Below are 13,011 nucleotides of genomic sequence, written 5' to 3'. Positions count from 1 at the left end.
AAGGAAGCACACCGTCTTCTCGCCTTGCCCGCCATCCCTATTTAGACCCCTCCATCTTCTCGAACATCTCCCACCTCCATCCCAACGACATACCATCCACAACCCGTCTTTGGCTAGCCTTGTCCGACAGAACTCGTATTCTCGCAACGAAGCCATCATCAAGGCACATCGACGACTCCTCTCCTCAGTATAAGACTCAACTTGCCGCCCTCCACTCACTCACATTCCATCTCCATCAGCATCACTTCTCCCCTCTGTCTCTCCAACACAAACAATCTCGACCCATTCTTCTATCGACAAAATGAAGGCCACCGCTGTCTTTGCTCTCCTGGGCGCCGCCCTGGTCTCTGCCCAAGAGACAACGCAGTCTTCACCCTTCTACCTCAAGTACGTGCCTCGTAGCGAGCCGTCATGCAAGGGGACCTACCTCGCATCATGCCACTCTGGAGCTGGCCAAGCTGGTCTCTGCCCTGAGCGCAGCACTAATGGCTCCGCGCAAACTCACTCAGAGTACTTTTGGAATATGACCACCAGCTCTAGCCAGCCTACTCTCGGCCCTCTGATTTGGAACCTGCCCATCGGCAATGGTGACCCTGTTCCTACGACTCTGGACCTCCAGCTTCAGTTGGTCAGCAACGGGGCCATTCCCATCTTCTCTCCCGGCACCACGGGCATCTACAGCTTTGGCTTCGACGACGACGACAACGAGCTCTTCATCTACAGTCGCCAGGACGATTCCAAGGCTGTCCCCGACAAGGTCAACTACACCGCGGAAAAGTACTACCGCTGGCACGTCTGCTGGACCTTTGTCGGCAACTACTACTACCAAGCTCTCGTTTGGGTCACCGGTGGTGCACCCGTCAATCCCAGTATGTCTTCTCCTGCTTTGGCATGTTGATTCTTGCTAACATTACCTAGCCTGTCAGGAGGTCCGGGTTTTCCGTGAGGAGGTCTCTAAGTAATCATGTCGGTATGGGGACGCGTAGAAGTGGAAGACCATGGAGCCGATAGAATTGGGCTCGGCGTGGCGAGGACGGCCAAACGCACAACATCATACCCACATCCGTAACTAATACCTAATAAAAAACACGGTCACGTTAAAATGAAATGCAAGAGAGTCCAAGTGATGCGTGATTGAAGCTGATTACTTTTACCCGAATTGTTTCCAACTACGTTAACTGCGCTTCGCTTCCCTACAACTCCCTACGCAATACTGCCAAAAACTAAACTGGGTATAATTTGAACGTCTAGAATCCCAAACGCCAAACGCGCATGCCATGGACATGCCTAAGAGTTTCTGTATCTTTTTGAGCGACAAAAGAAAATTCGCTGTATCCACGATGGATCTCGGGCATGCTAAGCCTGCAGCGACGTCGAGCGCTCAACACCCGGCCGCTCAGACTTGCTCGCTGCCTCCGCATCCGCCTCTGCCTGCGCCTCGCCCGTCTTGTTCTCGACCAGGGCGCTGTCATCCTTCGTGGTATTCGGCGGGCTTTCGGCAGACTTGCGTCCTCGGTCATTTTCCCCCGACCGCCTCGTGTCGACGCTGTGCCTCGCGGCGGGGCTCTTGCGCTTCTCGTCCGTCTTGCGCAGCTCCTTCTCCGTGCCGACGACGGTGCTGATGTCCTCGCCCTTTCTGAGGGCGGTGAGGGTGCGCTCGGCGATGTCGACGCTCTCAAAGGCGGCGTGGTTGACGCGCTGCTTCTTGGAGGACAGCCGGCCTGTGATGCCCTTCTTCTTCTCCTCGACTTCGAGGGCCTCCATGAGCTCGCGGATGGTCAGCCAGCCCGTGATGACCTCCTTGTCGACCTCGCGCTTGCGGTCGCCGAGCTGTCGCCGCTCCCGCTGGCCCTGGACGATGCGCGCGCGGCGGACGACCCGGTCCGGCTGCTTGTGGCGCTCCGTCTGCTTGACGATCCCCTTGAGGGTGTAGCCGACGGGGCTGATGATGGCGCTGAGGTCTTTGAGGACGAAGCCCGTCAGGCCCATGCCGGTGCCCTTGACGAAACCCGTGAAGCCGTCCTTCTTGGCTCCGCGCGCGGGCAGGCGGACGAGGCCGGTCGTGCCGTCGTAGATGCCGAAGACGAACTCTTTGCCGGCCGCCTTGAGACCGGAGCGGATACCCGTCACGCGGGGCGGGCGGCGGACGGTGTCGTCGCCGTAGAGGCGGGGTGCGTTGTGGAAGCCCTGCGCCAGGGCCATGGACAGGTCGACCGGGGCGCGGGCCAGGGCTGAGGCCGTCTTGCCGACGCCGTCGCCGACCTCGGTGGCGTAGTCTTCGACGGGATTGTCGACCGTCGTGGCGGTTTCGACCGAGGACATGGTGTCGCGGCGGTCGCCCTGGCCGGGCCTTCCTGAAGCTGCGTTGCCATTTGTTTGAGAGTCCTTCTTGGTACCCTCCTTGGCATGGCCGTTTTGCGCTTCCTGGTTTTCGTTCTCACTGGAATCGCCTTCTTGCCTATTCAACGCCTTGGGCACGTCATTCTCGGTCTCCGCGTGCCCATTGGCTTCCGAATCCTGTTTCTTTGCCGACGTACGCTTCTCCCTCATCGCCTTGAGCCTCTTCTTCTTCTCCTTCTTCTCTTTTCGCTTACGAGATGTCTTTGCCAGCTTGTAGGGAACGCTCCCCACACCACCAAACACGTTCCCTAACGTTCCGGCGACAGAACCAGCTACGCCAGTGACGGGCTCGCCGGGACCCTCGAAATCGTTCCACTCCATGTGGCGAAGCAGCCGGAGCCTCTTCCACGAAATCTGTCCCTCTTCGACAATGATATCGGCGGCCAGAGCGCTGAGCTTGATATTGGTCTTCTTCAGGGTCCAGACCGCGGCCCGGTCTCTGAGAACGGAGCAGCGCATGGAGTTCAGACCCTGCAGGTTGAGGTGGTGGTGGAACGAGCGCACCGCGTTCTTGGCGCCATCGCCTTCTAGCTCAATGTCTTTGGCGACCTTGCCGGCTGCTTCTTGCGCCTCCTCCGTGAGACAGTACTTGATGCCCTCGGCAAGCTTCTCGGCGGTGAGGTGCTTGTAGGGCACCGCCTCGGGGCCCGCAGAGCAGTTGGAGAGGATGCTGCCCCAGAAATGCTGGTCGCCAAAGAAGGGAACAATCATGGTGGGCTTGCCGCACTTGAGGGCGATCGCAGTGGTTCCGGCACCGCCATGAATGACACATGCCTTGACACGGGGGAAGAGCCAGTCATGGGGTGTGTTCTCCAACATGAAAATGTTATCGGGGACGTCCATCTCGTCTCCGCCAAGACCACCCCATCCCTTGGACACCAAAGCGCGAACCCCCGCCATCTCGACGGCGTCGAAGATCATCTGCGTGAAGCGATCGGCATCATCGACGACAATTGAGCCGAACCCAATGTAGATGGGCTCGTCTCCTGCTTCGAGAAACTTTTCCAAGTCGCTGGGCGGCTCGAAAGACGAGGCCAGGTCGAGGAACACGAAGCCAGAGACGTCAATCTCGTCGCCCCAGTCCTGGGGCTTCGGCACGAGGCCAGGGCTCCAGAGGTACGTGAACGGGACGTGCAATCGGTAGGTTGCGCCTGGGGCCCAGAGTGTCGAGACCGGGTCCAGTCCGAGTGTTTTCACTCGGAAGTCGTTGACCAAATCGCCCAGTCCCTGCCAGACCATCATCTCAACCAAAGGGTAGGAGATGAAGTTTGTGTATCCCGGGTCCACGTTGGACTTTTTGATGCTCGCCAACGGGTGCGGGAACGCTTGCGTCGGCGTGTAAGGGAAAGTGAACATCAGGTGGAGAGGGATACCGAGTGCTTCAGCACAATGGACGTGTGCGAAGCTGGGCGGGTTGGCAATGATCGCGTCGGCAATGAATGGGTCTCTCTGGCCCATCATCTTGAGGTTGTGGACGTCCTTTTCGTCGTCCGTCGCATTGATACAGGCCCGCCAGAACCCCTCAAACATCTCTGCCATGGCCGATCTTCGCCGGCCAATGTCTCCGGCTTTGACGGCATCGAGAGTGGGGATCATGCCGGGGTTCTTGACCATGAAGGCCATCAACTCGGAGGGGTCGCCACCGACGGAGAAGAACTCGAGGCCGGAGTCCTTCTCGACAAACTCGCGGAAAGCCGGGTGGGTCGCAATGCGCACCCGGTGTCCATAGTCCTCCTTTAGAATCTTTCCGATCTTCAGAAACGGCTGTGCGTCGCCACGTGAGCCAATGACCATGATTACGATATTAAGCCGCGGCTTCGGCTCGCGATCGGTGGCCGTTGTGGCAGATGACAAGCGAGACAAATCAGGTCGTCGGGCTTCTTCCCCGTCCTCCTGGCCTTCGTGGATCGGTACGACCCTCTTGACGGCGTGGCCCAAAGCTTTGGCGAGATATCCTGTGTTTGCCGTCTCCTTGACCGAGATCCTCAGACGGCCATCTCGCTTGACCTTGCCTTTGGTGTTGTAGTTGTCGTTTCCTACACGGAACCGCCTGTAGCGATCCGCGGACTCTTGTCGACGCCTTGCCTTGGCCCGAGCCTTTTCCTCGGCAGCCTTCTGTTCGGCTGGCGTCCTTGATTCTTCATCATCAGAAGAGTCGCTCGAGCTCGTTGAGTCCGAATCTTGCGTGTTCGCCTGCCAGATTGCCTTGTTCAGGTAGGAGGTCCCCGCCCGTTTGGGCACAGTAGGGAACGGCGCATTTTGTGGGTTCGTCTTGCGGCCAGGAGCCTCCGTCCTCGATCTTGCGTCCATAGGCGGGCGATCTTGCCCCCCGGTGGAGGCGGGCGCCTTCGTCTGCTCGAGAGCTGTCGGGTCTGAAGTTGTCTTCCGGGGCTTGGCCGCTTCTGGTGCCGGTGCATTGGGAAAGTTTGCGGACTTTGGTGTCCGGGGAGACGCGGCATTGGTAGGGGAGTCAATCTCGGGAGGCACGTAGGACGGGTAGACAATGTTGTTGTTCCCGTCTCTGAGGACGGCCACTTGCTGGCCGCCGTCGTTGATCTCGTCGATGTGAAGGCTCTCGGTCTGCGGCGTCGAGGCAGCTTCTGAATCTGCCGTCTGGCCTAGGGCCACGTTCGCCGTCGGAAGTGGGTTCGCCATGATGGCGTCGACCTTCTTAGGCGGTCTTTCGTTTGGGGTTATTGATTTTTGACTGGATATGCTGCTGCGGTCTTCGAGATTTGGTGATGGCGTGGTTCGGGTCAGTCGCGGTGGTTCAGTGTCGCCATGAAGGGGCGGGCTTCCACAACAAAAGAGATTATTGCTCGGAGCGAAGAATGTAACCACAGAATTCGCGTCACCGGTGTGCTTGGCCAGTTGTCATGCTACCACAGAGATTGACGTACGGCAGAGCCAGGGGGCGTTAGCTGGGGGCAAGCTACTTCGTAGACAACGAGGAGACGGAGAAAATAAAGGAACAGCGGCAACGCCCTGCGTATTGTCGGCACACGCCAGAGACCTGTTCGGGCCCGTCTCGAGCGCCTCAGTACGGGTGAGTTTCACACCAAAAAGCAAGCTTCTGCAAGCCGGCCGCACAGTGCTAGCCCGTTTCCAAAGCAGCAGCAAGTCTGAGCTGCTACGAAATTCCAGCCCCTGGCATTATGACATCACCTCCCGATCACACTAAAAGGCTTCGCGGGCTAGCCAGGCCTGCCCAGTGCCAGGGTGGATCCCTGTCAAATGGAAAGTGGCCCTCCGGACCGTGCGCCGAGATTTACATTGGCTGGACCGCATTGGTCCGTGCAGGGGTAAGCGATCTGGTTGGCCGGAGACTCTGTCCCGGACACCACACTTCGCGTTGAATCAACCCACCACCAATCTCTTGTGTGTTGAACGTTACTGCGTACCATGCCTCACTGACAACACACACTTCGCGCCCATCATCATCACACTGCCGGCCGGTTCTTGTCGGACAGTGCCAGGCACAAGAGTGACGACTGAAGTTGCAACCTCGACCACAGCGGGCGCTTGAAGACTGGGTCTACATTGCCGGCCGTCTATCTGTAGCAAATTGGCTCAAACCCCTTGAGATGCGGCGCGACGAAATCTGCACGTCCTGGCCTATGTCGCCTTCCAGGTTCTGGGCTTTTACGTGATTGCTCGCATGTGTCGTTGGCGGCGCCACAACAAAGATCCACATTTTTGCAATTGGCTTTCGGCAGGCCAATGGGCTGAGCAGATGGGATGTCCATAAAGCACAGCCACGTAACGCCCTCGCCACACTTGACGTCGCGTTCACCAAGTGTGAGCCAAGCTTCTCTCGACGGGGGGCACTTTGGGCGCTTGGCAAGACGGAAAGAGTTTCCAACTTGCGAAACAATGCGGTTCTCGGAGGCCCGAACCGGACCCTCAAGGTAGTGTGCGTTCCGCTTGGACTTCATCCATTACCACGAAGCTCCTTCGTCACGTCCTGCGTGGGGGATAAGACGACACGTGCGAGCGGTGCCGATGCAACAGGATGAGTCGCCGTCTGTTTGTGGTCTGTAGAATTATCGCCCATGGAAGGGTTTCAACTCCCACATGAGGGACAGTCTTGCCAAGCTGCCTCTCCTTCAACTAACGTGTGGCCTTCCAAGTCGACCAGAGATACACTTTATGCGCTGAAGAAACATGTAAAGTATGTGCTCAGACAGCAGTATCGAAACGACAGCACTCGCGCGGGGTCTCGGTTGCAAATTTGAACGTGGAGTAACGTGTCGTAGAGGGATTCGCAAAGTGAGGCTGGCTGTCATCGTCGGATGCCACGGGTAGCTCCGGTTAGGAACAAGGCTGGAGGAGGAAGAAAAGGTTTAAAGAGAGGAAGATTGCCTTTGAGATGATTGTGGGGGAGTTAGCAGGCGAGTATGATGGATGTGTCCAGTCCCACGTCCAGCAACGTCGAGCAAAGCCACGGCTAGTTGTCTCGATTAAGATTGCTGGATGGGTGCCGACACAGCCCTCCCAGTAATGGACACCGAAAGTATCAACGTGGCCCGCGCCCGCAAAGCCACGATTATTGAGATAGTCACCACCAACCCGCACCTCAGGTAAGCACCGGCGTTGAGCACACATCATCATCGAAGATCACATAAACCAGGTCAACAAGCTTTGGCACTGTGATTTTAGATTGCGTGCTGCTCGTTGCTCAGCAGCCTAGGTGATTCGTAATTCATAAGAAACTCCGTCATAACCCACGCCCAAAAATGCAAGGCCTTGTATCAGAGAGCAATTCGGCTTGCCGGCGCCGTGGCTCCCTTGATGTCCGGCGGCTGATGTACACGAAGCTTACTGAAGGGGCAAGCTCTTTAATCGCATCGTCAAGATTTCGAGTTGCGTGAATACCTCTCCGCCCTGTCCCTGGTCGTCAATCTCCTTCTTTTCCACGGCTGCCTGTAGCGTCTTGGCAGCATGCAGCAGCGGCTCTACGTAGCGCTGCTCGACGGCACCCGGCATGCTCGCTGGTACGAGGTGCTGGAATTCAGTGCCGGCGAATAGGAAGTAGGCAAAGTTGGCGAGTTGCAGGTGGAAGGGGAAGTTTTGCACCCAGTACTCCCAGAGAGCGGTGGCGTCTTGGTCCTTGAGGAAGGCCAGGTTGGGAAACAATGCGTACTGAAGGGTATCAATGGCGTCCGTTGACGCGAATCTGTTTGTAAGCTTGCGTTTATGCGCAATAATCACCTCCTCTCGCAGCCATGTCACCGCAGAGGCCTGCAGGGCGGAGAAGATGCAGTTCTCGAGGAGATCCTCCAAGATCTTCAGGCGGTCGTTGTCGTCAGGGTCGTCGTGCAGGACGAGGCCGGCGAGGGTCGTGGCGACGTTGCGCACAGTGAGAGATGGATGGAACACCGAGACCAGTGTCAACAGGTGGTGGTAGGGCATGAAGTCACCGTGGCCGTCTGATGGCGATATGCGCTTGTAGTTCTCCAAATACAGCCCCATCACGACCAGGGCTTCTGTCGTTCCCGGGTTGCCCACGATGCGGGTTTGGGGGTCATCGCCGAGGAAGCCCTGCAACAGCTTGTTGTGGTCGGGGAAAATTGTCATCTGCACCTGCTCGTAATCGGCATCAAAGACTTCCGCCGAGAAGAGCCAGTACGCCACAAGGCACCAGACGCCTCCGGTGGAAAGCTTGATGGCGGAGGGGCTAAGGGCATCGGTATCGATGGACAGGGGGCTGTGGACGATGGAACCTTCGAAGATTTCCTTGACAGACAGGTCATGTACTCGAGTTAATCCGAGATCTCCTGCAAGCGCCTAGTTAAATTGTTAGCAGTTCGTCCGTCCGCAACGCTAACATCGGACGAAGGCTTGTACATACCACCAGCTGGCCAACCAGAGCGTCCCTGGCCAAAAAGTCGTCGTCCTCCTTGAAGGCGCGCAACATGCTTTTCCGGATCACGACGCGCTCCGGGTTGTAGAACTCGAGCAGGCGGGAGGCCCATTCCATGCTCGTGCAGTTGACATAGGCCTCGATTATGCAGGTGATGAAGGACTGCAGGAGCCGCTTCGTGGTGGCCGGCTCGGTTGGCGCGAGTTGTTGGGACTTCCCCGCCTCGGGGTCAGGTGCGTGCTTCGTGGGGTCGCTGGATGTGAAGGGAGTGTCGAGCTTGTTGCTCGACTGGCGAGTGGGCAGAGGTGGTCGCTTTTCGCCTGACAAGGAGCGGATAAGGGCGATGACTGCGGCCGTCATTTCAGGATTGCGGGGATGGTAGGTGCGGTAGACGCTCTGGAGGGTTGTGTGGACGAAGCGAGAGGGCCGCGCGACGTTCAGGCGTTTGTGGAGGATGCTGAGCATGCCGACGAGGTTGACGAATGTGGCCGTGGTCTGGTCGTCGTCCTCGTCGTCTGTGGCATCGTCGACGTTCTTCTCGAGGACCTCGAGGACCTTCAGGATGACCTCGCGCGGGTTGCCCAGCTGCGCAATGGTCTCGAGACACTGCTCGCTCCCTTGGATGGGGACGAGCATCTCGACCAGGTCCCATCCGATGTCCTGGGTGAGCTGTGCATCTTGCAAAATGTCGTTGAGCTCTGGCAGAATCTCAGGAGACAGGACCTCGCCGATGATGGTCAGATAGGTGAAGGTGTCGGTGGCAGGGGGTTTGGACTCGCGCAGGGCCTGTAGGCCCTTTGAGGAGTCTGCCATGGCAGGAGCGGACGGGATGGTGGCGGCTTCAATCATCAGGTCTGGTGTTCTTGTGGCACAAGGATTGGCGAAGGGATCTATCTCAATGTGGGCGGGTGCAGAGACGATGGCGAGGGAGGAATGGAAGGTGAAGCAAGATGAAGAAAGAAAAGAAAAGAGGCTGCGCCCTCTACCTGGGTTTCGTCATCGGAGCTTCCTGCGAAGGCTGGCTGGCGCGAACAAGGGTTCCAACTCCAATTCATTGCCCCCCCACCTCACACGCGCATATAATTAGCACCTTCACTGCAATTCACCCTCTCACAGCCTGAGGATCACAGCCTAAGGAACACGGATACAGCAGCAGCACATCAATCAGGACCCAGATCTGGGACTGGCTGAGGTGAGAGGACCGGCTGGAGCACACTACCTGGCCGGGATGGGGCGGGATGGAATGAGATGGGATGGGTTGGGATGGGGGAACTGGAACTGCGACTGTTACTGGGACTGGGACTGGGACTGGGACAGGTGGGAAATGGTGAGATGCTGCCGGCCCAGAAATGCCAGCAGTGGGCGCAGCAGGAACCCCGCACTAGCCCTGATTCAGTGAGGGAGCCCCGCTGGAACCTGCCCCACCGCTGCTCGTTCAGTGCAGATGTGGCCTGTGACTGACCCCGAGGAGCGCTGTGAAACCCATCGGCACAGTTGGTTCCAGGCCGCAACGCTGGATGTGAACGGTGAGGTGGTTCCGTCCAGCATCCGCCCCGCCACTGGAATACCTCACACTCACAGTGCTCCCTCGGGTCAGTGTTGGTTGGACCTGAGGCTGGCGGCTGGCTGGAGCGTCAGGCTTGGCGGTGATTGTGCCGTTTCGTGCCGTCGAGAGCAGTTTGGGAGGCTGTCGGGTGTTGTCAGGCTTGTCTTGAAGTGGTCTGGCAATTGGCAAGCCTGGCCTGGTCTGGTCCGGGCCTGGGCTGTGCCACGAGACGTGGGTTTCTGTCTCTCAGACCAGGAGAAGTGGCCACTGGGCCGCTTCAGTGCAGCCAGCAGTGTGTCAAGCGCTGGCCTGGCCTGGCATCTTTGGGAGATCGGCTCGAGTCTGGTTTATGCTTAACTATGGAACCTGGAGGCATCCGAACAGACTACGAAACTGGATGGCCCTCAATTCCTTTAATCTGCGGGACGGAACGGAACCCTTGAATCATTGTCGACGAGAGAACCTGGCCCTGCTCCGTGTTGGATAAATGATGGCTCGTCGACTACTATCCGTTCGCCGTAAGGTAGTTAGTCACCTAAGGGAGGTCCCATATCGATAAAGTCAGGTGTGTCGTATCGATAACCGCCTTACCTTATCCATCTTTTTGGAGTGGGGCCCGCTTGAGATAACGGCATGCGCTGCGATAGGACTTGGCGGCAGGGGGCGGCTGGCAGGAGGAGCGGTGCAGTGCAGTGAGGAGGGGGATGGGAGACGGGAGGTACCCCGTGGTTACGGCTACAACCTCCCGTCCTAAGGTACACACCTCAAGGCGCCTTCCTTTGTGACCTCCTTCATCTGGAGGCTCCTCGTTTGCCTTGGACAACCACATACCTACCTACCTTGCCTACTTTGCACCTCAGTCTCTGACCTGACGGCCAGCATCACGACTACAGCATCAGCAATCCGCCAACGCTTGAACTTCTCCAAAGTTTCCGCCGCCTGCCACGTCGACCCCGCACTCTGCGATAACAGGTCCCTCACTCATTACCACCTCTTTGAGGAGCGGCCCGGTACTTGTCGACGGTCCAGTGGGTCACGCACACGGCCCTGCGCTGTACATCCCGGCGGACCGTCAGAGGCGGGAGTTGGGGAGGTACTTTCCACAGCCTCCCTTCGACACCCAACCACTTGCTCTGGCGCTTGTACCTCCAGGTCTCCGTCACCTTGGGCCTCCAATCCAGTCCAGTCCAGCACCTCTCTCACCTTACCTTACTCACTTCAGGCCCAGGGTCGGATCAGGTGCACCATCCCCGCCTGCCGCTACCAACGCCGCCCTGCCTCGCTCTGACCGACTCTTACCGACCACAGCCTCAGCGGACTGGCAGGCCACACCCGAACTCAAGTCAACCTCCTGTCGTCTCATCCCGCAACCTCACCTGCCTCGCCGCAGGGCCAGCAGACACTCTTTTCCTGCCCTTGCCTCTCCAGTTGCCAAACACGGTGCCTCAGCCTGAGCGAGCATGATGGATAGGTTCTACCAGCTCCCCCCGGAACTCCGTGCCACCGTCGTTGAGTCTCTCGTCGACCACTGGCGGTATGCAGATGAGCAAGAGTCCATCGCTCCCTATGCCTCCGTCTGCAAGGAATGGCAAGCCCTCGTCGAGCGATATAACTTCTCTGCTCTGCGTGTCACCCAAGAGAGCCTCAATGAGTTCGAGGCCTGTATGGTCGGCTCTCGCCGCGGCCTATTGAAACAAATCAATCTCCACGTCCAGCTGCCAAATTACGACAATGATCCCTGCGAAAAGAAGGAGACCTGGGAAGACAAGTTCGAGAACAACATGTGCTTCACCAAAGCCGTTCATGGTTTGTTTCGTTTGATGAGTTCATGGACTTTCAGTGAGGCCTGTCGGGAAGGCGTCGACTTGACTCTGAGTATATCCTCACCGAGCGATCTTCGCAACGCAAACTTTGAGCTTTGGCAGAGACGCAGATGGAACATCAAAGACATTGGCGAGAAGCGCTTCGCCGACTCGTGGATCGATTTCGTTGGCCACGACGAGGAGTTTGCCCGCAACAACCCGCTCCCAAGGGTCGACGTTATTCGCTCATTCCTGGCGAGCCCTCAGAACCACCGCGCGCTGATGCCTGCCGCCCACGCCGACATCGTGGCCAGGCTGCCGTGCCTGCGGGAAGCATCTTTCGACATTCTCAAAGATAGGAGAAAGGAGACGCGCAAGATACATTTTAACCGTAAGCTGCCGGCGTTGGGTGTGCTGCTCTGCCCTTCACTGACCATGTTCAGAGTTCGCCGGGTCCATGGCGGCGTGGCCGCTCTCTCTGGAGAAACTCACCATCTCCTCCAACACGATATCGTCGTGGCGCCATATCCCCCACGAGACCCTGGCAGAGGCCGACAGCGGTGCCAAGCTCTGCGACAAGCTGCGCAGAGCTGCCCACTTTCTCAAGCACTTGAACATCACCAACGTTGTGCGTGTCCGCGAGTTTTTGAAGCCTCACTGGCCCTCCGGTGTCGATGACACGGAGCCATTCGTTCCAAAGCTCTGCGAACCAGTACACTGGCGCCTCGAGACCCTGAACATATCTTACGGGTCTATTTGGTACAACACGGAGTGGCACAAGCAGGGCGACGACATTAACGAGTCTTCTGATCTCGTCGAGTTTCGGCAATGCGTCTCGCTGGCCGCCGCGAGACTGGCTTATACAATGCCCAAGCTCAAACACATGATTATCAAGCAGCGGCCTCTGATGTATGCCGGCAAGCACGAGCTCGAGTACCGCGTCAACGGTGATAAGGCCAGCCTTGTGTGGACGAGCAGTTTTGATTTCAGGCCGTGGGAGCGGACGATGGAGGCATGGACCGAGGTGGCCAGACGACATGCAGGGGCGAGGCTGGAAGTCCGCACAGTCACGACGCCGTGGCACACAGATGGCAAAGCACCTCACCTCCCGTCTCTAACTTTTTAGATTTTTTTGCCTTTCTTTCTTCCTGTTGGTTCGATTTTGATTGGGAGTTTGGAGTGACAAGGTTTGTGGGTGGCTTGCATCGCTTGGCTTTTGATACCCGGGTCACGACGAAGGGCACGCTGGACAGAGGCTGAGAACATAAGGAAGTAAAGCATGATGATCATAAAGACGTCCGTTCTACGATAGATAATTCCATATCACGATACACGATTCAATATTTGACCATGTCTTGCGATGTAAGACTTGAGGTGTCGACTTGGGGGATGCACGTGAG

General features: G+C 57.7%; 4 protein-coding genes across 4 annotated transcripts; 2 read left to right on the top strand and 2 right to left on the bottom strand.

Moving 5' to 3' along the window:
- Positions 1 to 301: 301 nt before the first annotated feature.
- COL26b_002880 (uncharacterized protein) lies at positions 302 to 962 on the top strand (the record flags this gene model as incomplete). The annotated part of the gene is made up of 2 exons (XM_053175786.1): positions 302 to 869; positions 919 to 962. 2 exons carry the CDS (start codon positions 302 to 304, stop codon positions 960 to 962), a joined length of 612 nt encoding a protein of 203 aa, XP_053040215.1.
- A 394-nt stretch (positions 963 to 1,356) lies between these two features.
- On the bottom strand, positions 1,357 to 5,055 carry COL26b_002879 (uncharacterized protein; the record flags this gene model as incomplete). Its single annotated transcript, XM_053175785.1, has 1 exon — positions 1,357 to 5,055. One exon carries the CDS (start codon positions 5,053 to 5,055, stop codon positions 1,357 to 1,359), a length of 3,699 nt encoding a protein of 1,232 aa, XP_053040214.1.
- A 2,163-nt stretch (positions 5,056 to 7,218) lies between these two features.
- COL26b_002878 (uncharacterized protein) lies at positions 7,219 to 9,076 on the bottom strand (the record flags this gene model as incomplete). The annotated part of the gene is made up of 2 exons (XM_053175784.1): positions 7,219 to 8,187; positions 8,252 to 9,076. 2 exons carry the CDS (start codon positions 9,074 to 9,076, stop codon positions 7,219 to 7,221), a joined length of 1,794 nt encoding a protein of 597 aa, XP_053040213.1.
- Positions 9,077 to 11,272: 2,196 nt separating this feature from the next.
- COL26b_002877 (uncharacterized protein) lies at positions 11,273 to 12,737 on the top strand (the record flags this gene model as incomplete). The annotated part of the gene is made up of 2 exons (XM_053175783.1): positions 11,273 to 12,002; positions 12,055 to 12,737. 2 exons carry the CDS (start codon positions 11,273 to 11,275, stop codon positions 12,735 to 12,737), a joined length of 1,413 nt encoding a protein of 470 aa, XP_053040212.1.
- Between the last annotated feature and the right edge of the window lie 274 nt (positions 12,738 to 13,011).

Source organism: Colletotrichum chrysophilum, assembly GCF_026319265.1.
Source record: "Colletotrichum chrysophilum strain AFK26 chromosome Unknown scaffold_15, whole genome shotgun sequence".
NCBI lineage: Eukaryota > Fungi > Ascomycota > Sordariomycetes > Glomerellales > Glomerellaceae > Colletotrichum > Colletotrichum chrysophilum.
The sequence above is the reverse complement of the archived record's forward strand: the minus strand, read 5'-3'. Positions and strand labels throughout refer to the sequence as shown.